General features: G+C 49.6%; 1 protein-coding gene across 2 annotated transcripts in view; it reads right to left on the minus strand.

The window, feature by feature from the left end:
* UNC13C (unc-13 homolog C) overlaps positions 1-25,036 on the minus strand; it is a 134,998-nt gene that overhangs the window by 55,621 nt on the left and 54,341 nt on the right. For both annotated transcript variants that reach the window (XM_083712377.1, XM_083712376.1), the window contains exons 7-12: positions 22,796-23,015; positions 20,717-20,944; positions 16,836-16,977; positions 3,011-3,180; positions 1,636-1,751; positions 1,027-1,190 (exon numbers count right to left, since the gene is read on the minus strand). In XM_083712377.1, coding sequence (XP_083568503.1) covers positions 1,027-1,190; positions 1,636-1,751; positions 3,011-3,180; positions 16,836-16,977; positions 20,717-20,944; positions 22,796-23,015 — 1,040 coding nt within the window. The remainder of the gene's footprint in view (positions 1-1,026; positions 1,191-1,635; positions 1,752-3,010; positions 3,181-16,835; positions 16,978-20,716; positions 20,945-22,795; positions 23,016-25,036) is intronic.

Here is a 25,036-nt window from a genome sequence, read left to right on the forward strand (position 1 = left end):
AGGAGGAGGTTTTCGAAGGTTGTCAGGGGCCTAGTTGCTGCTGATTTTACTGTTGGGTTGTTTAAGAAGGCATGTAGTTGGTGTTGTGTTAACCAGGTCATTTGGGTGTCTTCTAGTTTGTCTTGTATTTCTTGTGTTGACAAGGGTTTGTTATTTTTATAGAAGTCTATTAGGCGATATAAGCCTTTGGTTCGCCAGGTTTTTGTCGGGAGGTTTTGTGCTGCATGGTAGAATAATAGGTGGTACGCCAGGGGGATTAGTGGGGATGGGGTTGGGGATAGTTTGCCTATTTGTGTTTTCCATGCATTTGGGACACAGCAATGCCCCATACACAGTGCATTTGACGGAAGAAAAAGCCTCAGGCCAGCAAGGGGAGGAAGTCATCCATATTCCTCAGGGGAGATTGTGAGGTACTGTGGTTTTGTCTTCTTTCCTCTGAGTTATAGCTGGAGAAGCTCAAACCAAAGTTTAAGTTTCCTGAGAGCTAGGCAAGGGTGCTGATCCTATGTGTTGCAACAGGGGCAGCAGCAGCAGCCACCCTTGGAGCACACACAAACAGCTGAAATGGAGGGGGCAGACCTTGTGATTGTGGGTGTGCAATGAGATATGTGGGGCATCCCTTCACATCTCTGGGTTGAAAGATTTCTTTCTGGCAAATGGAACGGATATTTTGCTTTTGTGCATTGAAAAAGCCATCAGTTGCCTTGGGCGGATGGCACTAGTTCAGGAGCAGCTCACCTGCACTGCAAAAAATATTTAGTATGCAAATACCACAATGCTTTCAAAGTCTTTACAAAGAGCTTTACACTATCCCCAGGCATACCTAAAAGGACGGCATTAAGAACTTGCATTTTGATGCTGGAATAAAACCAACTTGGTGTGTCAAAATAATTTTTTGAAAATGGATCTGCAGCTCCTACTCTTCATGGGAGCTCAGCAACTCATTTGCAGCAGCAGTCGCCGCCCTCCCAATCCGCCCCGGCTGCCAGCAGCGCTGCTCCCAGTTCAACATGCTGTGCTACTTACGTCATCGCTTGGTAGATGTATTCGATGCCATAACGCATTGCAAACTCGTCAACGATCTCTTGGGCGGCTTCTTCAAAGTAGACCTTCCAGGCCTCGTCTCCTTTGACTGCAGGGATCTGCACAGCCCCGCTTGACTTCACCTCAGTCAAGTAATGGAAGAGGTTCTGAAGGGAACACATTTTTCACCTTAATTGGAAATTTCAACCTCCAAGTGCACTGGAGAAGACAGGGCTGTATTATGCTCACATTTCCTCCAAACTTTCATTAATTTCACATCCTATCTGCTTGTTACAGGGTTCTTTGGACGAATGAGGTCTGAGAAATGCTTAGAGCCCAAAAACATCCTCCTGGAATGCCAGGAGCGATTTGGCCCCCTCATTTCCTGGCCTTGGCACAAGCCCCCTCACCCCCTCCTCAGCTTCTTACCCCCTACCAGTCCTGATCAGTTTGCCATCTTGTAGACTCTGCACCCAGCCACCCACCTATGGGTCCTGCCTGGCCTTCCTCTCTCAGCCACAGAGACTTCTCCCCCTGAGAGTCACTGCCAGGCTCCTCGCGAGCAACCACTGGGCCATGCGCATGAAGGAAAAGTCCCATTCCACCACATACCTCATGTAAGCAGGTGTATTGCACATGATAAGGGGCTACCTTCTCCTCTCCTTTTATCTCAACGTTGAGCTTCAACCGAATGGCTCCGGAGACAGCAGATTTATCGGTTCGTTTGTCTAGTAAAAGCAGGCGGGGGAGGAGAGAAGGAAAGAAAGATGTTGGCTGTGGCCAAAGAAGCTATTGTTGGCAGCTGAGAGGACCAAATGCTGCCACAAGCAGATGTCACTGCTTTTGTGCAAGTAATTTTGGCCACGGGCAAAGCATTCTTGCAAGAGGAGCAACAGTTCTGCCCTCCTCCCGATCCAAAGCTGTGTGCACATGGTGGGTGGTGGAGAAGCTCAAAGGCCTGGGAACATTTTCTGTGAACGCCCCCTTGAAACCAATGAGACAAAGCAAGAGGTCTGACACATCCAGGAATGATCTGTGTGAATCAGAAGAGGAGTGTGTGTGTGTGTGTGTGTGTGTGTGTGTGTCGCTCCATACAATGCTTTAAAATCACTTTAAAATCACCTTATCTGAACAAGAAGGAGGTGAAAGAAGGGAAAGGAAAAAAAGGTTGCGTGTCTGTGTCTTGGCCAGGATCTTCAAGACCACCAAAGATGGAGGTGATGGACTTGGGTTAGGGGTAAACAAGGCTAGGAAAGAAACGCCTGCTTTGTGGGATGTGGTCCACAGGTAGCAGTCAAGTACAACATTCCTTGTAATGCTAGAGTGGACATGCAAGGGAATGTTTGGTCCAGCCAGTCGAGACTTCCTGTTCCTCCTGGTCTGGATCATCCTTCCTCTTGCATGTGACCAGAGGTGGGCGTGACCTTACCTGTCCAGGTAACAAAAGGACGAGTCACGCAGCACCCCCTCCCTTCTTTTTTCTCTTTCTCCTTTCGTCTGCTTCCAGCTAGGACTGCTCTGTTGGTTGCAGCCAGCAGCAGCACCGGGACTGTTCCCCATATGGGGTAAATCCACATGTGGCTATTTGTAACTTTAAGTTTTTAAGCCTGCCTTCAGGATTGATACTGTGTACTGCCTGAATGTGAGTAAACTTACTTTTTGTTGACTATGAATAGGATTGTGGTGTCTTTATTCTTTTAAGAGGGATTCAAGGGAACTTACCGGGAATGCACAATTCAATCTGAAGCAGAGGCTCACACGAGCCTGCAACCAGCTATCTGCTGTGCATGTAAGAAAGGGGAATGTAACTCTTCTACATAAGGAACTTGCTAGTGCAACTTAGGAAGGATATTAAGAAACAATATATCATCTCCTGCCACCCTGAACATTCCCACATGCTTTGACATTTTGTGTCTGACTCTGGCCACTGGCAAAGGAAGCCCCTTTCCCCTGGGGAGACTTTGCTTGTAACAAGAGTATTGCCTACCAAGGTTGTACCAAACATCCATTTCTCCGCTGAGGGTTCTCACTTCGATAATGGTTTGCCCCAAGAAGTCATCTGATTCTTTTTTGAAGTGCTGCTTCACCCGAGATTTGATGTCGTCATCCTCATCCCAGACCCGGACTTTTATTCTGTCTGTTGAGTTGTGGCATTCGCTGAAAAGGAAAAGTCATAGAACAGGTGGTGGCTCTGGAACGGGGCATGTCAGGCCAAAGGGCAACGTCCCACTGAGCCCAGGGAGCTTCTGGAGGCCTTTGCTTTTTGGGTCTGGCTATGGTTTGAGGTCACACTTGGGCTGCATTTGATAAGCAGCTGTCACTCTACAAGAGTGACCTCAAACCGTAGCCAGACTCCCACACATAGAAAGAGCTTCTCAGGCCCAGTAAACAGGCAGGTGCCCTTGTTCCTCTCCAGAGGCACCTCCAGGGTGGGGGGAGGGGAGGCTCTCTTGTCCTTCACAGGAGGAACAAGGATATTAGTCAAGATCATGACCTGGTTTGTCTCAGGCCAGCATAGACTTCAGAAATGCAGGCACCATGGAGCTACTGGATAAAAATACTCAGGTAAGAAGCAGGGGAACAAGGGAGAGAGAGAGAGAGAGAGAGAGAGAGAGAGAGAGAGAGAGAGAAGGAGAAAGGCCAAAAATGGCAGAAGGAGGAAGGCCAAAAATATGGAGAAAGCAGGGTGGGCTGCAGAGTTGAGCCTTTTGGTTTTCTGCCTGAATGCAATAGCAACCGCCATCAAGGTGAGTGCACCCTAAGCACCAACGGGCTTTTCTTCTGCGGCCTGGACATACGGATTATTGTATCCTTGGGCTCAGAAGTTAATCTGAGAAAAAACATACCATATTTTTCCATGTATAAGTCAATGCTTTTTGCTAAAAAAAAAATTGGGTGTTGTCTTATACACGGATAGTGAATGCAGAGGGGGAACGTGCGATTAATGGCAGCAGCAAGCCGGAGATTGGCAGTGGCAATTGGGTGGGTGATTGGTCGCTGCAGCAAGGCCTGCTGGTGACTGGCCATGGCAATTGGGCAGGCGATTGGCAGCTGCGGCAAGTGGGCGGCTAGGCTGTTGGTGGCAGCAAGTGGGCAGACAATTGGCTGCTGCGGCGAGGTGTGCGATCGGCAGTGGCTGTGGCAAGCAATTGGCAGTGGAGGGCAGGTGGGTGATTGGCGGAAGTGACCTCCCCCACCCCCCCAAAAAGCTAAATAACTTAATTTCTTAATTTTGGGTTAAAAAAAGTAGGGGTTGTCTTATACATGGGGTCATTTTATACACGGAAAAATACGGTACGTGTAAAATATTGGGGTTGTTTGTTATTATGATTCTTGATCGGTTGATGAATCATTTCTGTGATTATTCATAGGAAATAAAACATTTCCTGTCTTGTCAAAGAGATGAAAAGCAAATCTAGGTCACGACATAAACAGAACCTGGTTACTGTGGTTTCTCCAGCCTGTTGTTAATTATCTGCTTTACCTCCCCATCCCCCCACCGCAGTTCAAGCTTGGCTCTTCAGCTGATGAGGTGACATGATTCAGAAGCTCTGGCCCTGAGAGGTGCAAGGCAAACAGTGGACCCCCCCCCCCATATTTATGCAACCAGTCTGGAGCCTGGGCTGCTGAATGCAGGAGCTGAAGGGGCTGTTTCTCAGCAGCCTCTGGGTGAGAAATGCTCTTCCACTTTGGGGCTCCACAGTGGATTCAGATCAGCTCTGTGTGTTGCCTTTTGCCAAGTGGAGTGTGTGTGTGTGTGTGTGTGTGTGTGGTCACATGCACAAAACTTTCTGCCTTCCTCTGAAAAGCAGCAGCTCCCCAAGTCTTGCAACCCTGTGTAGCAACGTAGGAGCAAGGATTGATTCCAAGCAGGGTAGGTGGCATTGGGGGGTCCAGTTTCAAGAGCTGGGGGGGGGCAGCTTAGTAAATGATGGGAAAGAACAGCAAGTGAAATAAGAAGCAAAACATAAGACCATTTTAAAAGAGGGAGATGACATGGAAATGTCAGAAAAGAATTCACTGCACCCCCCTCCCAATTAAAAACAGAAGGCCAGATGAGATAAGTTATTTCAAAAGGCCTGGGTGAGGAGAAACTTCTCCATCATGCACTGAAAAGACCTCAGAAATGGTACCAGGCAACCCGCTCTGGCATGTCTGTCTGCTGCCTAAGTGGGGGGCTACCATTGAAGTACATTTGATTTTAATATATAATCTATCTCTATCTATCTATCTATCTATCTATCTATCTATCATCTAGCTATATCTATCTATCTATCATCTATCATCTATCTATCTATCTATCTATCTATCTATCTATCTATCTATCTATCTATCTATCTATCATCATCTATCTATCTATCTATCTATCTATCTATCTATCTATCTATCATCTATCTATCTATCTATCTATCTATCATCTATCTATCATCTATCATCTACCTGTCATCTATCTATCTGTCATCTATCTATCTATCTATCTATCTATCTATCTATCTATCTATCTATCTATCATCTATCTATCTATCTATCTATCATCTATCTATCTATCTATCATCTATCTATCTATCATCTATCTATCTATCTATCTATCTATCTATCTATCTATCTATCTATCTATCATCTATCTATCTATCTATCTATCTATCATCTATCTACCTCTATCATCTATCTATCATCTATCTATCTATCTATCTATCTAATCTATCTATCTATCTATCTATCTATCTATCTATCTATCTATCTATCATCTATCTATCTATATCTATCTATCTATCTATCTATCTATCATCTATCTATCTATCTCTATCTATCATCTATCTATCATCTATATCTACCATCTATCTATCTATCTATCTATCTATCTATCTATCTATCTATCTATCTATCATCTATCTATCTATCATCTATCTATCTCTACAGGCACACCTCATGTTACGTCTGCTTCATGTTATGCTCTTTCAGGTTGCGTCCCGCAGCGACCCGGAAGTACTGGAAAGGGTTACTTCCGGGTTTCGCCACTCATGCATGCGCAGAAGCGCAAAATGATGCCATGCGCATGCGCAGAAGTGGCAAATCACAACCTGTGCGTGCGCAGACACTCTGCTGTGGGTTGCTCTCTTTTCATGTTGTGAACGGGCCTCCAGAACAGATCCCGTTCACAACCAGAGATACCACTGTATCTATCTTCTGAATGGATTTCCTATGAGAACACACACACACACACACACACACACACACACACGGAGTGCGCCGTGCAAATGCTTGTCCAGTTTGCTCCCTGGAAGGCTCAGCATCCTTCTCCTGGATCTGCCATCCTCTCCTCCTGCATGGCATATTTATAGCTATGCAGATTTTCCCAAGAGAGCAAGGCTTAACACTATGGGGGTAGTGCCAGGATCGAACCCACAACCCAAGGGCCTTGTAAGGTCTAAATGAAGTTATTCGTGGGAGTTCCAGTTCTCCTCCTTTCCCCCAGGAGACTGGCAGCATTTTCACAAAATCAATTCTTCCCTGCTATAAATAATTGAAGGAGGAAGAAAACGCTGCATTTTTATAGTAGCTCCAAATAGCATCAAAGCCGTGCAGCACCAGTAGCGGGAGGCAGAGCCAAATTTACTTGCTGGGGGCGGCGGGGGCTGGAGGAGAGGGACTTTCACTGCACCGGGCATGCTAGACAAAATCCTGACTGCTGTGCTTGATTGTCTTAATTAACTTACAGAGTGGCAACACAATCCATTTGATCAGATTTTAAAGTGACAGCAGAGAGAGTAATCTGTAGTCATTTTGAAAGAAACAAGAAGAGATATCAAGTTACTTTGGAGCGGCTCAGAACACAAGTGAAAGATTTCTGGGAAACTTTTGGAAAATTTGAGCCTGGGGGAGGGACCTGAAATCTGAAGAATATACACTGTTTATTATCAGATGTAAACTAATTTTACTGCTTTAACAACACAAAACACATCACACGTAACTTAGCCAGGATATACAATTGTACTGGCATATTTATGACAACTACAGAGCAGCCGTTTGCATCCTAAGACCCAACTCTGTTCAGTGGAGCTTCCTCCTAGACAAAGGCACAGAGGAATGCAACCTCAAAATGCCTACATCCACTGAACTCAATGGGATTTACTTCCGAGTAAACAAGTACAGGATTGGCCAGGTCTGCAGGTCAGCATCTAGTATCTGCAAACTGAATCGGAAGTCACTGGAAGAAGGCAAAGAACAATTTGCGAGCAACAAAGTTGGTGGTGATGGTAAAAAGGTAAAGAACCCCTGGACAGTTAAGTCCAGTCAAAGGCGACTATGGGGTAGCGGCGCTCGTCTCGCTTTCAGGTCAAGGCAGCCGGCTTTTGTCTGCAGACAGCTTTCCAGGCCATGTGGCCAGCATGACTAAACTGCTTCTGGCAGTGACGGAAACCAGAGCTCATGGAAATGCTGTTTACATTCCCGCCTCAGCAGTACCTATTTATCTACTTGCACTGGCATGCTTTCGAACTGCTAGGTTGGCAAGAGCTGGGACAGAGCAATGGGAACTCACTCCATTGCGGGGATTCGAACCGCCGACCTTCTGATCAGCAAGCCCAAGAGGCTCAGTGGTTTAGACCACAGTGCCACCTGCGTGGTGGTGGTATGCTCCTGTTGTGCACATGGTAGGGCCCTCTGGGTACAGAAATGCATCTTTGATTTGGGTATTGCATGTGCCTATAGTAAACACAGAAGATATCATCCTCCCTTCCCCACATTGTTCCCCAGGGCTTCTCACTCCTTTAGTTCAGACTCTCATAAGAAGGTCATCCTCATCTGTCAGGATTAGGGCACATGGCCACAGTGGGTCTTGGTGACCTGGGACTGTCAAGTGAAGATGGAGACTAGCCTGGTACACACACAATGCTGAGCCCACAATGAAAGAAGCCATGATTTGCTTAGATTGCTTCCCAGCCACTCTTGGCTCCTGCCCCTGCAGCCTGGCAAGGGGATGGCCAAACAAGGCACACTTAAGGAAGCATGTTGGGTTTGTACCTAACATTAAGCTATCATGACAACAACCCAAGGCTTGTAAGCCATCATCATGTGTGAGCCAGGCCTACACGTCATCATGTGTCTGTGGCCACTGGAAGGATCTGCAGCCTATGGCCAGTCATGAAACTCCCCTTGCACCTGCAGCAGGCCAGAGCAGGCTGGGTGCTGATCCCCAACCTCTATCAAGGGTCTCTGCCTGTTGGTCCTGCAGGTCCAGCTTTTCAGCTTCAAGGTCCAAGTCAGAGGCCCCTATCTTGCAACTTAAAATATTCTTCAAATGGCACCTTTTGCATGCAAAGCAAGGGCTCCCTGCCTCGGGGCTGTGGACCTTCCTGCTCTCCCCTCCTCTTGCCCCTGCCTCCCCTCCTTGTCCCTTGCTCAGCCCCCTGCCCTATTCCGTGCTGCCCCTCCCTCCAGGTTTCCTCGCCTCCTGACTGCCGAGGACACACAGTCCTTCGAAAAGGAGGCCACTTCTACAACCGCCCCTCACCGATTCATACAGTATTAATGCAACATCGATTCACAGGCTTTGCATCTGTTTACATCTAGTGATCTATTTCATTTCACATGCTTTGTGGTTATGATTCTGCCTGCAGGGCTGGGGCATCTCCCATCTGTCACTAAAACCGTTACAACGGAGGTAAGCCGTGGTCCAAAGCAACATGCGAGGCGCTGTGAGCCCACAACAAGGTGTCTGCAGCTTATGCCACGTGCAAGCATTAGATGCATTGAATAGCTGTGAGAGCTTCTTCCTGGGAGGGGATTTGCCCCCCAGCCCCCACTGTGTGCATGGCCTCTTTAGATTAAGAGGGTTTTGTAGCAAGGCAAGGAGGGAGGGTACACAAAGGAGGTGGCGATGCTTTACACAAAACAAGCTGCATCCAGTGGATTCTTGATTTGATGTAATCAGACCTCGCATTCCTCAGAAAGCCGAGGATTATGGCAAGAGCAAAGTGACTGGAGGTCTCTCAGCACCACCCAGGAGTGCCTGGGCACCTCTCCCTTCAGCTGAACTGCAGCCAGCCTAGTCCCTGCCGTCTTCTCTACCTTGCAGTCCGGGTCCACAGGGAAGCCTGGCATGGGGAATGCTGCAACAGGGCACTCACCAACGAAGGCTGTTCCTGGCATAGAAGCATGAACCCAGATGCCTATGCAGGGGCCACAGGGAGGTGCCAGGTGCACATGGAGTGTTGTGGTGCTGGCACAGCTGGCCTTGCACATTCAGAAAGAGCACAGAGTCACCAAACGCTGACCAAGTGCCCTCCTGGAAGCAGCCAATCGCCTCATCAAAGGGCACTAGTCCTTCAGCAGCCAGAGGGTGGAGAGCCTTGCAGGAGGCCAGCGTGAAAGTAGCTGTCCCGCTGGTTTGAGCTGCAAGACTGCTGTCCATGGTCCTGAACCCTTTCCTTTTGTATTTGACAGAGAGCACCCAGAGTTCCGACCTCACCCCTGCATAAAGCTGGCTTGGGCAGTCCTGGCTTGTCACCACCCTCTCACCTGGGCTGCCACCTCTTTCTTGGTGTGGGAGGAGTTGACTTCTGATCAGGATGGGGCTGGTTTGCCCAGCAGCAGACACTGCAGGAAGGCGCCTCCTGAAGAAAGCCCTTTGCTGCAGATGCCACATAGCTCTGCACACCTCTAGTAAGCCACAGAAATGCAGGAATGAGCTTCCTGCCTTTGATAGAGGCAGCATGACTGAACTCCCAGGGACTTGGGGACTGGGCTACCTCTGTGCCTCACCACTGGAACGTCAACGTTCTCCATCATTTCTAGGGCTGTGGTCGAGATGATGGAGACCATTCCATGCACTTAGATACAGACTTGCCCCAGCCACTTTTACTAGAGGGGCAGAGGGCTCTGACCTTATCAGCCATTGGGTGTGGGTGTTCAGATAAGTACCAAGCCCTCCCATCCACTTGCCCTTCCCCCTGCAATTAAAATTGCACCCTTTCCCCTTTCTACATGACTGAGGCAGCTCCACGTTTCAACCTATGGAGCTATCAGCATAGTTTTCTTTGGCCCTGAATTCTATACTGGGCGATCAGGGAGGGAGGAAGAGGGATCAGGCAGATAAACAGAACACCCCCCCCCCTTAACCAAGCAACAGAACCGCTTCTCCTTGTAATCAGTCTTCAAAAGCAAACACAGGATTATTTAAAGACCAAGCAGGGTCAAAGAAACAATTTGCATAATGTAAAGTAAATCCATACTTGTAACCAGAAAGCTGCACGCTTTAAATCCTTGGCCATTTCTATTAATCCCAGAGGCCATGTGGAGACTGATACATGCAGGAGTAAAACTAACTCACTCTTGGGATATTCAAATCCCACGACATTGCTGGGAAGGCAGGTTCCTTGGTAGCCAGCACTATCTCCAGCCACAGCCAGAACTGGCCGAAGGAGTCCCTACCTGGCCATACCAGGGACCTATTCTCGGCTGTTCCCTAAGAGGCTGGATTCTGACTCAGCGCTGGACGGCTCTTAAGCAAAGCCACAACAAACCTCCCTCTGCTCCTAGAGGCTGACAGGTCCAGATCTCCATCTCCTCAAAGGGGGAAAGAGCCCAGGGGGGCTCCTAGACTGAAGCAGGGGTCTGATCCCAGGAAGAGAAGACGCTACCACTCTTCTTGTTGTTGACAATATAAAGTCTAAGCTGCTAGTAGTACTGGAAGTGGGAGAGGAAATGGTGCAGGGAGAAGCATATTCATTCATTAATTCATCACCCTGCATGTTCTAAGCACAGCCCTGAACTCTGGTCAGAGCTCCAAAGAGGAGCAGTCTCAATGGGGGGAGCTGTGGAGAACAGAAGCAGGTTATAGGACACCTGCAAATGCCTTTCAAAGGGAGCAGTTGGCTGGCTGGCTAGGGCTGGCCTTGGTGCCCTTTGGCGGACCTCTTTCCAATTTCATAGTTCTGCGGACAGCTACAATTCTCAAAGAGCTTCCTCAAATGGCAGCAACAGTGCATTCCCCCCGGTTCTCTTAATCAGAGGGCTGCATTTGAAACAGCACCACTTTGCATGGAAATGATGACATACCATCCAAGCCTTCCACAAGAACTTGCAAAATTTTCTTTCTTGCCTGGGGCATCAGCAGAGTGTCAGCCATACATACACCCTGTGAACACCAGTGGTGCTTTGACGTTTTGCTCGCAGATCTTAGGCCAGGGGGTTCTAAGTCTTGACCTGACTGGGACCCCCTTTCCATCCCATCCCCAGGATCCTCTGAGGCTGCCTCACTCTTTGGCAAACATGGCCATCTTGCTTTGTCTCTGAATATCTCTATCCACCACCATGCCTTATTTCTCATGGCCCCAGCAGCCTTCAGCCTCCTGGTAGCAGAGTACGACAGGGTAGGCACTCCAGTGGCCATCCCAGAATCCAGACAGGAACTGATGTTTAGTGGATGTGCCCCTGCAGAAGGACCCAGGGAGGCTCTGCCCCAATTCTGCCCTGTTCCAATCTGCTTTACTCTAATTGATCCAGTAGCTTCATTGCAGGCTGACTCACTTGTTCAATGGCAGAGGGGCTTCCTTGACTGTACACAGGGTGACTCTGCCAGAGAAAACCTCCACCAGGCCCTTCAAAGACTGCCTATGCTCCTTTCAGCACTTCCAGCTTCAGGGTGGGAGAGTGGAAATGAGAAGGAGCCTGGAAGGTGCCTTCAATTGACCCAGCCAATGGATTGGCCCATCCTGCATTTGATGGACAGGGTCCCTCCAGGGTTTCAGGCATCACTGGAGCCTTTCGATTTCACTGTGAACTGATCCCAAAGCCTTCTGCATCAGCCCAGGGTCCTGATCCCATGGTGGCCAACCAATTGCCCCAGCTGGCTGCCTACAAGAGCAACAGCGGCAACTCTCCCCTCTGGTGGTTCCCAGCTACTGGCATCATTCAGAGGGATGCTGTCTTCCATAGGCACCAACTCTGAGGGGCCCAGGTCCCTTTATCCCCCCTGGAAAATTTGGGGAGTTGCCCCCTTAAGTTGAGGACAATCAGGGGTTTTGTGAAGGAGGTGTGAGGGCTCTGGCAGGGTCTTAGACTCCTTCCTTCTCCTTCCCAAAGTGGGCGTATTTGTGTGTGTGCAAGCACATCTGTGTGGGGGAGAGCAAAAAGGGTTTTCCTCCACAAAGTGGAGGGGGTATGTGGGTGGGTATGCACGTGGTCCGTTCCTGAGTCAGGGGAGAGAGGCGGCTGGTGGGAAAGGGTGCTCAGTAGCTGCAGCATCATGTGTTGGAGTACTGGGAAGGGCTTGAGAATATCCTTTATCTTCTCTTCCTCCAACCCCTTTTCCTCCCCTGCATATCTGGGAAAACAACTGAAAGTGGAGGAGAGGTCAGACCTCCCCCTCCTGTCCTTTTTTTTGAAACTGGAGCCTTTGCCATGATTGAACAATTTAAAAGGAAAGTTCGCAAGAGAAGCAGTGGAGTACTGCTTGCTTATATGTGTGTTCTGTGTGGGCGGGTGTTTCTTTGGATCTAGAGAACTACGAGTCCTGCGCGTGAGTGAGTGGTGTCTCTCTCCCTCTCCTTTGCTGGTGGGTAGGGCAAAAGGGGCCGTGCTGCCCTCCCAGCTGCTGCTGCTGCTACACTTGGATCTACCCCCTGGCTTCTCCAGGTCCCTGCACATCATGACACACGTCTTCGCCTTCCACACAAGAAGCATTTCAGAGCCATCATGGTTTGTGGTCAGGCAAGGAACTCTTTCCTCCTTTGGACATCAGCTGGATGTACATGCACAGTAACTGCTCAGTTCTTAAGCCGATTACCGAAACTGCGCTGGACTTTTACTTTATGTAAAGCTGCAGAGCAAAAGGACTTTTACTCAAAACAAGGAAGTTATGCTGTGCTCAGCATGGGGCTATGTAGGGTTGCAGCCACAGCCCCATTACATGGCTCTTATGCCTTTCATGAAGTTCTCCTTTAGGATGATGAAAGTCTCTCTCTTCATTCACTCAGCAGCAAATATGGGGGCTTCCTGTTCCCTTTCAGTTCCATGCCCCTAAGCAGCTCTGCATTCAGAGGTGCACCTAGGCTCCTTTGTGCCCTTGGCAAGGAGCTGTACTGGCACCCTCCTCATATCCCTTGCGCCCTTGGCAATCACTGGCTCTCTGTCTTTGCTGCAACGGCCCACGCCAGCAACTGGATTTCTCCGCTGTGCCTGTGTGCCTCGCCCAGTCTCCCAGAGCAGCAGAGGAGTGGCCTGGGGAGAACAAGGACTAGTGGGTGGGCCATAGCTGTCAACTTTTCCCTTTTCTTGCGAGGAATCCTATTCCGAATAAGGGAATTTCCCTTAAAAAAAGGGAAAAGTTGACAGCTATGGGGTGGGCTTCTAGTCACTATGAGCCAAAGGGAATTCTCAGTGGTCCCAATGCTGATTTGATGGTCTCTTTGGCACCCCCCCCCCAAAGCTTCAGGTGAACATTTGGACTTCTTTTTAAAAATTATTACTGCTTTCTGAAGTGGGGTTTGACTGTTGATGCAACTGAATGTTTGTGACCTTATTTCAAACATGCACATGCACCTTTTGAGAAGCTGAAAAGCTGCTCAGAGGAGGGTTGTTCTGTTGCATCTCAGGGAGAAGCCAATCATCAGCGCTGTTGTGCACAGCCTTCTTGTGCTTCCACGGAGGACTCCCAACCCCACTGCTGAATTTGTAGGTGAGGGGTGGTGGTTGTGCACCCCCCCAAGTTTGCTGCCAAGGCTAAGTCAAGTGATCGCAACTTGCCCAGAATGAATGTGTTGGCGAAGAGAGCAAATCGTGGATTTCCAAAGCTCCACTGTTTGTGTTATTTGAGTTAATTAACATTTATTTGCTTATTTTGGATCAAACAGCCGGCACAGGCGGAAGCTGTTTACTGATGCCAGATGGCAAGCAAGAGACAGCCAGCCAAAAGAGGCATCCGGAGTCAGCCACCCAGATAGGAAGCAAAGGCAAAATTTCAGGTTAGAAAAGTGTTGCTCTGAAGCTCAGAAAATGCGTGGTTGTTGGTCCATGCAGCTGGAGCCCCAAGCACACAAGGCTGCCTGGGTGCCACTGAGCCAGAGAAAGGCGAGAGGATGGCCAACAGCCTGGCAAAAGAGAAGCAGAATCACAGAGAACCTTTCAGAAAAGGAAGGCAACCTCCAGGGACCCAGTGGGGTCAAGGTGGCCCTGGGCTTGGGGAACTGTCACCATGGACACGAGTGGCTGTGGCCTGTGGGCAGGCAAGTCATCTGTGAGGAAAGTAGGAAAGCTGAGGGGACCAGGAGGCCAGTGCATGGCCCAGAGAGGGCTCTGCACCAGGGCAAATTGAAGCTCTTACTGTAAAATATGGCGCAAAGGAGGATAGGTGTGTGCATGTGAGCTAGCAGGTCCAAATGCTGAGCATCACTCCCTCTAACAGTGAATGCAGCTGGTGTGTGCAGAGAGAGAGAAGCAAAAGGCAGAGCCCCTAGTTTGAAGAAGCACAAAAAACACCTTTCTTTAAAATCCTAAGTGGGAAACCTCCCAATACACAAACACACCAAGACTAAGCATGCTAAGTGGGCATTGGGATGGTGACTGCTTGAGGAAGGAATGGAATAGAGTATTCTAGAGGTTGGGTGCAGCTGGCTGGAACCCAGATGAGGAGATGCTCCTTCTCCTCCTCCCTGCAACGTATCCCACTTTGGTCCTGCCCTGAAAACCAACAGCCATCTTCTATCTCATCCCCAACCTGCACTCAGTTTCATTGGACTCCCCCAAGGTAAAGGGAAGGTAAAGAACCCCTGGATGGTTAGGTCCACTCAAAGGTGACTATGGGGTGTGACGCTCATCTTGCTTCAGGCTGAGGGAGCCAGCGTTTGTCCACAGACAGCTTTCCGGTTCATGTGGCCAGCAGGACTAAACCGCTTCTGGCGCAACGAGACACCGTGACAGAAACCAGAGCACACGGAAACACCATTTACCTTCCTGCTGTTTACCTATTTATCTACTTGCACTGGTGTGCTTTCAAACTGCTTGGTTGTCAGGAGCTGGGACAGAGCAACGGGAGCTCACTCTATCGCGGGGATTCAAACCACCAACGTTCTGATCGGCAAGCCCAAGAGGCTCCGTGGTTTAGACCAAAGCACCACCTGTGCCCCCTACCCTATGCCATGCCATGGGCACCCAGCCAAAGACAACACCCAGACCCCTTAACCTTTTGTTCGAGTGGGCAAACCTCACAAGGCTGTCCAGCCCTCTGCCCAATCTCTGCCCAGATTCCATTTGCTCAATGAACACCCAGCGAGCCTCTTTCCCATCATCACCCGGAAGTGCCTTTGCTATTCTGCTCACTGAAATTATTGCTCAGACACCTGCTTCCTGCTTTCACAGTTCAATGCAAGAGGCCCCATTCCCTGCTCAGAATCCTCAGAATCCTGCTTCAGAAAGGAAGAGGCCCTTTCAGCAAACCTGCTCAGAGATGGAAACGTGGTCAGGGGTTTTTAGAGTCTATGGCCACATGTTCCAGTTACCATTAGAGGCCTCCAGCAGATGTGATTCCCAGCAATGGGCCTAGCCAGAAATAAGCATTTCCAGGAAGGAATAGGCCACAGTCTCCACAATCTCTCTAGAAAAGCCCCTTCCTGGGATCACAAGAAGAGAGGAGGCAGCCTTCCTCGCCCCCCTCCATGCTGTCTACGCTGATTGTCAGCAGCTCACTGGAGGAATAAATATCCATGCCTCCTTGCCAAGCCAGCAATATGGCATCCTGCGAAAGAAAGGGTCCCCTCTCACCTACTCCATCTTGCATTTCACCTACTGCCTGGCTGGGTGCTCACAAGCAACCAATTAAAGTCAAGGCTGGCCACATAAAAGTCCTGGACCAACTATGATTAAGCTATAAACAGACACCAGCATGTCCCAGGCCTTCATCCATAAGGTGCACAACTCATAAAGAAAGATGCTTTTCCCGGCTATGAGGGAAAGCAAAATCTTCTTCCAGCCATGGCCTGATCTGCCTGAGAAGACATCTTTTATTAAAAACACTTTTAAAATTCTAACTTCCTAGAGCAACGCCAGACACACCAGCGGAAGGCATCCATCTCGTGAATGTACTTCCACTTTCATTACGGCATATTTATAAATTATGCAGCTGAAACATAACAATAATCTAATAAGAAATTGCATGCCACTAAATTGAGTTGAACATCCCAGAGGCAGATCCCAGCATCCTCTCCAATCTAGAAATCAATGTCCCCCAGAAAAATGCTCCAGAGAGAGCCCATTTCCACAGTTTCAGGCCTGCAGTTATTGTATGCTAAATGCAAAACCACTGGGATGTTTCAAATGGCCCCATTTCCAGCACAATGACATATTCCTGGCTGCTGTATTTGGTGTTAAGTTCTAATAGCTGGTACTCCATCTTTGGAGCAGTAAAACAGCCAACCTCGCTCTTCCTCTCTGGCTTCTACAGTCACCAGAGGTGGCCTCACATATGCTCTAAGCCCCATGCCACCCCGGCCCCCTGGCCAAATGAAGGAAGGGCTGAGGGACCCCCTCCCCAAAGAGACCACTGAATCTACAATCCCTAGAGTGGCCATGCTTCCCTGGGTCCATTGCATTCCAGCATCATTGTCACATGAACTTGAAGTCCACACCAACCCACATTTTGGTTGTGAGTTAGAAGTCGCAATACGAGTCTGTGGCTTCGGGCTTTTAATAAGGCCCAAGATGCAAACACCCAGGCAAACATGATGAATCACAGGAGTAAGGAATGACATGTGTTGCAGGCAACATTTACTTCTGAGTAATGCACCCAGAAAGCCAAAAGAGGAAGGAATACTCACAAATAGAACTTCTCGTCCCATGTTGGATTCAGGTTCCCAAATATGGTTTTTGTTCTCCTTTTGGTCTTGCCCACTTGCACCGTGACGTACGGGTCACTGGAGCCAGTCTTATCCTTGGCCTGCAAGCCCTGAGCACAGACCACTGCAAGAGTGGAGGGAGGGAGGGAGGGAGAGAGAGAGAGAAAGAGAGAGAGAGGTGGAGGACACAAGTTGATAAAACTAGGCCTGGCCAACGGCGTTGTGACCAGTGTCCCCACCCCCCTGCAAAAAAGGGGTTAAAGGGCTGGTGCTGGGCAGAAGAACACATGGAAGGTCCCAGGTCCAGTCCTCAGAATCTCCAGCTCAAAGGTGATGGAACTAGGTGGACTAAGGCAGAATTGTGAGATTTCGACCAGCTTCGGCCCATCTGAAGCTGAAGCTGAAGCTGATACAGGCTCGTCTTATCTTGAGCCCAAGCAGAGCGTCGTCATACACAGTGGAAGGATAAGCAGTATGTGCCACATTCTTAATTTTATTTACACTTCTATGCTGAGAGATTACAAAGGTGCATCTTGCCTCTGCGAGAGCAGAGAAGCAACTCCTCTCGGAAACAAAGAACACCGAGAGAACAGTGAAAAACAGGAAACCAGTGAACGTCACATCCAGTCTCCCATTCCCGTGGGAATCCAACAGTAACTCTGACTGTGGAATGCAAAACAATGTCCCGTGACTGCATTTGCTGCTCAGTGAGGGAAATAGAAACCAACAAGAATGAGGCCACTTACAGTGTTCTTAGATGAAGGAGGAGCCCCCCAGTACTCTGCACCAGAGTAGAGCAGCGTGTCTTTTGTGTCCCCTGGGCTTGCGCCCTTGGCAAGGGCCAACCTAACCAGACCCTAGCTCTTCCCCTGTCCCAGCTGGAGACCCTGGAGACCACTGGCTGCCAGTCAGTGTAGACAAGACTGAGCAGTATGGTTCCATGGCCTGACTCTGTAGAGGACACCTTCCTGTGTTCCTAATAGTTCCAGATTCTCTGGAATGTAGAAAGAGTTGCTTTCCAACAGCTGGATCAGGGCGAAGGTTGGCTACCCTTCCACAGTCAGCAAAGAGCTCAGGTGGCCTGGCTCTATTCCCAGTTATCAGTAAGTATTGCAGGAAATGCCAGCATGAGGTTATAGGGGCGTCTCTCTCCTGGCACCTCCCTTTGGCTGACATCCTGGCTGGCTCTGTGGAGGAGCTGGCTGCCTCTTCCAAAGGCTTAGTTTTCGGACACGGTGACCGAAGGACAAGCAGTTTTTTTGTCCTACACGGGGATTATCCATGCAGGGGGATACTCAAGCAGGTGTTAAAAACAAACAACACCATTATAAAAAAACAGGACAAATAATGCAGAGAGACAATGTGAGAACCAGGCTGCGAAGCCTTTGAGGTCAAAGGGGTGGGGGGAATGGAGAATAATAATAATAATAATTTTTTATTTATATCCTGCCCTCCCCAGCTGAAGCCGGGCTCAGAGCGGCTAACAACAATAAAAGTAACACAGCATTTTAAAGTCAATTCAGAATCAAATTAATGGCAACCATTGAGTTCTGTGAGGATTACCAAAGGACTGTGCCTTGGTCAAAGGCCTGGTGGAACAGCTCTGTCTTGCAGGCCCTGTGGAAAGATGTCAAGTCCCGCAGTGCCCTAGTCTCTTGTGACAGAGCATTCCACCAAGTCGGGGCCAGTACTGAAAAGGCCCTGGCTCTGGTTGAGGCCAGCCTAACCTCCCTGTGGCCTGGGACCTCCAAGATGTTTTTGTTTGAAGACCGTAAGGTCCTCCGTGGGACATACCAGGAGAGGTGGTCCCGTGGGTACGAGGGTCCTAGGCTGTATAGGGCTTTAAGGGTTAAAACCAGCACCTTGAACCTGATCCTCTACTCCACCAGGAGCCAGTGCAGCTGGTATAGAAAACAAACTTAGCCTCCTCTTGGTCATGCAAGGTGGACTCTGCTCTGGTCTCGCCCAAAAAGAGTTGTGCCTTCTCAGCTCTGAGAGCACACAGAGTTCTGTGCAACTCAAAGATTACCAATAGCAGGTGGTCCAGGTGTTTCCTTGTACCTTCCAAGCCATGACACTGACCCACTGTGCTCCGCTCCTTCTCCCACAAGGTAAGCTGTCCTCTCCCCCAGAGCAAGAAACATCTCCCAGGAGAAATGTCCAGGTATTACTTTGGAACAAGATGCTTGTTCCAATGCCCCCCTCCACCCCGAGAGCAGCCTTCAGACCCCAGGAGCCTATTTCCTGAGCCATTCCCTCTTGCAGAGCTTGGTGTCCCGGCTGCAACCTCCAGTTACAGAGACAGCCAGCTTCCCTGTAGCTGCCTTTCGCCAAGAAAACAGATGTCAGGATTTATCATCGCTAATGTGTGTTTATGCTGCTATAAATACAAACACTTGTCAGTTGACTCCTCCATCGCAATTCATAACTGTGCGAGTCTCTCCGTCGGCTTGAAAGCCGACTGGGACGTGCCACACTCCCTCCCCTCGGCCCCCCCCCTCTGACCATCAGCAAATATTTGCTTGGTAAGTTGGATCCACGTGATTTAAAGCATCGAGACAGGAGCATTTAGTTAACGTTTTTGAACTGCCACTAGTAGGGACAGCCCAGCTCATTAACTGCCTCATCAGAGAAATGATGGGCTCAGAATGCTGTGTCCCTGTCCCATCTTGTCCCATTCCCTGCCCCCGCAATCTGACTCAGCAGCAGACCTGTGGCCCCCCCCCCAACTGGGTCCATTCAGAAGCAAGTCTGCTGATTTTGGGGAAGGGAGGTTGTGTGGCTTCTCAAACCAACCTGCTAGGATTCTCTCTGCTTTAAACAGTAATACAGGATGGTGCCTGCGATGTCTCCTCCAGGCAACTCCTACAGCCGATCTGGTGCCAAACATCTTGCTCTGCTTTCCTTTGGACCACCCATGGAGGTGCATTCCACAGTCTCTCGAGACAGATGGATGGGTGAAGTCAAACTGCTGTGTTAGCACCAATGAAGTGACCTCCCCAGGGCTCAAACCTGGGCAGCGTTTATGGAGGTCCTGGGCAGCCCAGACAACAAGATCTCTCTCTCAGCCTTGCTGATGTGGTCCAAAGGAAAGCAGAGCAAGACATTTGGCCAGCACCAACACAGTATCATGAACCAAGGTTTTTATAAGCCCTGTGGATCACCCAGTTGTTATGGCTACTGGACAAACGGTTCTCCTAGGCTGCATTGAGGACATCTCAAGTCACCTGCAGCAACTGCTGTCTTGACCAGATCTAAATTTTATAGGAAGGACTATTGTAGGTGATGCTGCTCTGTACATCAAATAGGGCATTGAGTCTAGCAACCTAGAAATCCCCAAAGAAACAGACCTCCGTGGCAAAATCATTGTGGGTGGTGATACCAAGCTTCAAGTGCAGTTTAGTACTGGGGATGATAATGTTATGCTTATATTCTGTTTCTTGATTTTTATTTTTTTTAAGTACTGGGGATGTGCTATCATCCCCCTGAAGATGAATGAAATCAAGGAAGCACCCAACAGAGGAGATGTACTTATGGGCTACTTTGACTACCTCCCACAAACTGTTTATGCAAAAAGTTTGGCATTCAAAGTGTAAATGGGAATTGCTTGCAGTCCTCACCCCACTGGGGGGTTTCAAGGTGGCAAACTGTTCTTCGCCAGCTTGGAGGCGGCATGGACCACCTCGTGAGATCAGGGTGTACACTATCTTTCTACTTCGCACACCCAGAGAAACAACCACACACCAGAGACCCTCTTTCGGTTTGTATTCTGTAAATGCCATTTTGTAACCACCTGGGCTGGAAGGGAAAAGGGAGCTTTGGCCAGAAAGAGTTCTCCAGCTGAAAAGGGGGAATCCTCTCACCCGTGATGGTGATCTTTGCTGACCACTTGGATGTCCCATCCAGGACACTCTGTTTGGCTGCCTTGGTGTGCTGTACAAAGTCCTCCTTGGGGATCTGGAACATTTCCTGGATCAGTTCAAAAACTTCTGGCCTGTTTCGCTCCCTGATCTTCATTTGCTCCTTCATTGCTGTAATAATATTCTGGGTCTTATCCTCAGCACCGTGCTTTGAACTCTTCTCCGCTGCCCCTAAGGTGACATAACAACGGCATTAGCAACATTTAACAATGCACTACTATAGCAGTAGTTGTCATTGCAGCAGCTGGAGTAATATTGGGTCACCTTCTATGAGGAGATGGTGACGCTGCTGAAATTTGGAAAACAGATGCCCTTGATGACACAGAAGGTGCCTGGCCAGGCAGGTCTTTCATTGATGCCTTTGCTAACCTGATGCCCTCCAGCTGTTTTGGACAACCTGGACTAGCCATGGATGATGGGAATTGTTGTCCACAACAGCTGGAGGGCATAAGTTGGCAAAAGCTGACCCTCCTCTTGCTCTCCCCAAAGGCTTCTGTGTGTCCTTCACAGCATGGATGAAGCCCCTTCCTTCCACCAGGGACATCTGGTCCCATGTGTGGCACACGTAGACCACAGCACACAGAGAGGCCCCTTGATGTTGTGACGTCAGTTCATGCCTGGAGGGGCTTCCAGAAAGACATCGAAATGGAAGCCCAAAGTCTGGCACAGATGCTTTTTCTTGCCCTGAAGCAAAGCCAGGGATGCCAATATTCTGACTTTTCTGGATCTTTGCAAAATAATGGGATTCCTAGTGGATCACAGAGATCAACTGCCAAGGGGGTAGGGGTGTCACAGTACAATAGAGCACCCAACCAGGAATCTTTGGTGGTGGGCTTTAGAGAGGCTCGTTTGCAGCCCATCCCTGCCTGGATCAGCCTAGCATAGGCTGCAGGAAACCAACTGCACTGACTGGGCACAGAGGGCAATGGTGGCCGCAGATGAAAAGGCAAGGTGGCATTTCTGGCCAGCTCATCTTTTTCTGCTTGGCTGCAGGTCACAGGGGGCGAAGTAGAATGCTGACAAATGACACCAGAGCAGCCAGCAAGCCTCCCTTGTTTCTGTGCCATGAGGCAGCCAAGCCACACTCCTGGGGGCCTGTGCATCAGGTGGCAGCAGCGCGGCAACAGAGGAGAGACTGAGGAAGAGAGAGGTCTCTGGGCCACTGGATGGCTTTTGGCGAGAGGTGACAAGGGGCCTCATGCAATCTCTTTAGCCAGCTGGAAACCTGGTGGGTTTAAAAGCAAAGGAGGAGGAAGAGCTTTATCCAGTGAAACTGGAGCTAAATGCAGACAGTGCCCAACTGAGTGAAACCCAAATGAGGTGGAAGATCCTTGAGACCAGAACGCAGGGTGGGTTGGGGGAAGCACAAGACCCATTCAGCGTTAGGGGTGCCTGCATGCCCAGAGATACTATGTCACCTCCACTCAGCCACTTCACTGTCCATCCTGCCACCTGGAGCCCCTGCGAGATTAGCAGTGTCATCGTCTGAGCAGCCCAACCGTTTGCTTGGGCTTTGCGATGTGCCAAGCAGACTCTCCCTTGCCTTGCCACTGCCATGGCTGCTCCAACAGGCTTCTGTTGCCACCCCAAACAGCCCCACGGGAGGAGCCCATGCCCCAGAGATGGGACACCCATGAGGCAGGGTGAGGCAAACGCTGCAGGTGGCAGGATCCACAGGGACAGCAGATCCCGATGTAAATCTCTCTTCCTCCCTTGTTTTTGGTGTAGATCAGGCACAGGCAAACTCGGCCCTCCAGATGTTTTGGAACTACAGTTCCCATCATCCTTTACCACTGGTCCTGTTAGCTAATGATGATGGGAGTTGTAGTCCCAAAACATCTGGAGGGCCGAGTTTGCCTATGCCTGGTGTAGATCGTAATTTGCCCTTCCTACCAGGTGGGGGAGGGCACCATTTTGCCGTTTGCCTCAGGTGACCCTGCCCCCCTCACAAAGGGGGAGGGGCAAGCAGCACTAAGAAGGGCAGGAGCTGTGCCCACACCAGGTGCCCCTCCGAGTACTCACTCTGCAAACAGTCCGCATTGAGGAGATCCTGGCACTTCTCATGGCACTTGACCCCACACTCTGTGCACCTCATTCCCTGCCTGGCGATGCCCCAGAGGAGACCCTCGCACTCGTAGCAGTAGGTGGGGGCGGTGGCCGTCCACACTTCAAAGTAGTGTGGGGTGGTGGAGGACATGGGGTAGATGAGGGCCTGAAGGGTTTTTTTGAAGACGTGCATTTTCTGAGGGGACACAAAACACATTCAGACACATCAACAAAGCGGCTCACAGTTCCCAATTGGCTAAGTATTGCAGACCTCCTGTTTTACAAAAGCCAAGTCATGGACTCCCTACTTTTGAAAATTTCGATCCCTGGGGTAGCTTTGGTTATGTGAATGGTGCCACGGACCTCCTGGGTGGGGTCTGCAGACCACCAACTGAGAACCACTGGTCTAATCATTCTTTCATGCATGTTCAAGCTCCTGTTACAAAGCTTTTGCTGAAGCGTTGCAGAGCACGTGCCTCAGTGCGAGAGGCTCTTGTCAGCCGAGCTCTTGCTGACGTGCTCTGAGGCCCTTGGAAGAGGAAGGCGCTCAAAAGCACCACAAGGGCTGGTCAGGCATCGGTGTGTCTTTGCAGAGAGCTGAGGGCTGCCCAGTGTCCACACCGGATTTAGGGCAGCGCAGGGGTTTTCCCCACACAGGACACTGTGCCAAGAGAGCACAAAATAATAATAATAATAATAATAATAATAATAATAATAATAATAATAATAATAATACCTATAGCTATACAGGTACCTTCTGAGAAGATCTATAAAAAGACAATAGTACCAGGAAGCTGTTCTCTCACAGCACAGGAGACTCTTTTCCCCTGAGCCTAGAAGTCAGCCCCTGGCTCCTTGCAATCTCTGAGACAGTTGCAGAAAAACATATACCGTATTTTTTGCTCTATAAGACTCACTTTTCCCCGCCTAAAAAGTAAGGGGAAATGTGTGTGCATCTTATGGAGTGAATGCAGGCTGCGCAGCTACCCCAGAAGCCAGAACAGCAAGAGGGATTGCTGCTTTCACTGCGCAGCGATCCCTCTTGCTGTTCTGGCTTCTGAGATTCAGAATATTTTTTTTCTTGTTTTCCTCCTCCAAAATCTAGGTGCGTCTTATGGTCTGGTGCATCTTATAGAGCGAAACATATGGTGGTTGGAAGGAGAAAGGAATGGTGATCAGGCAGCCGTTACAAAGACTGCAGCCTCACATCACTTATCCCACGCTGGCATTTCTGGTGCTCAAGAGACACCTGTGTGGGCTCCTGGGGGCAGGGAATCAGCTCCCCAGAACGGCTTCCTTAGCTGGACAAAGGCAGGGGCCTGGTGGACGTCCCCTCCTGTTCCTTCTCCCACAGCCCCCTGACTCATTTGCCACACACAGGCTCTTGCCTCTGGGGCGGCACATGGTGACACTTGCTCAGCCCACGCCGTGGCTCTTTGCCATGAGAGCAGGGGAGCAAAGCCAGCTGCTGGCAGGATACCAGAGGTCCTTTCTTGCGAGCTTCACTCCCAGTGAAACCCAGCGCCTGGGAAAGGACCCAGTGACTCCACCATGTCTCAAGGACTGTGGCAACTTGCTGGCCAAGGAAAGTGTTCTCTGCTGATGTGAGTGTAGCCTTGAGTGGCTACATGTTAAGTCACAGGCAAAATCTCCCGCTTCAGATGTGAAGGGGTTCAGATGTGATGCTCCTGCCCATCTATCTCCAGGGTGCTGATTCACACAATCCACTAATTAGCACCAGAGATGGTCTCATTAGCATTGAAAGCGAGTCCAGTGCTAACAAACAAGGCCCCTGCAGAGCAGCAGATCATCTGCCTTGCCTTCTAATGGCACCCTTTGGTCTGCTTAGGATGGTTTCCTGAGAAGGAGGTTTGAGTCAGCACTGGCTTCCCATTGACGTCAGCTAGAGAAGGCACTACTATAGGGATGCTCAGCACTTGAGCAGTTTGGGGGCTGATCCGGCCCACCTCTGATGGTGTTTGGGAGCATCACAGGAAAACACCTCCATAGAAATATATATATGGGGAAAGCACTCCAGAGAGCCATTGCTGCCAAATGCAAACTGGGGCAAAGAGATTGGTAGAGAAAACAAAAGCATCAGCTGGGAGCATTGCAAGAGAGCAGCAATTGCTTTTTATCACACACAGCACACCGAGAACGGGCTAGGCAACACCTGGGCTTCTGCAAAAGAGAAAGGGTGAAATGTGCTTAACGCAT

Source organism: Podarcis gaigeae (genome assembly GCF_964106915.1).
Source record: "Podarcis gaigeae genome assembly, chromosome: 14".
Taxonomy (NCBI): Eukaryota; Metazoa; Chordata; class Lepidosauria; order Squamata; family Lacertidae; genus Podarcis; species Podarcis gaigeae.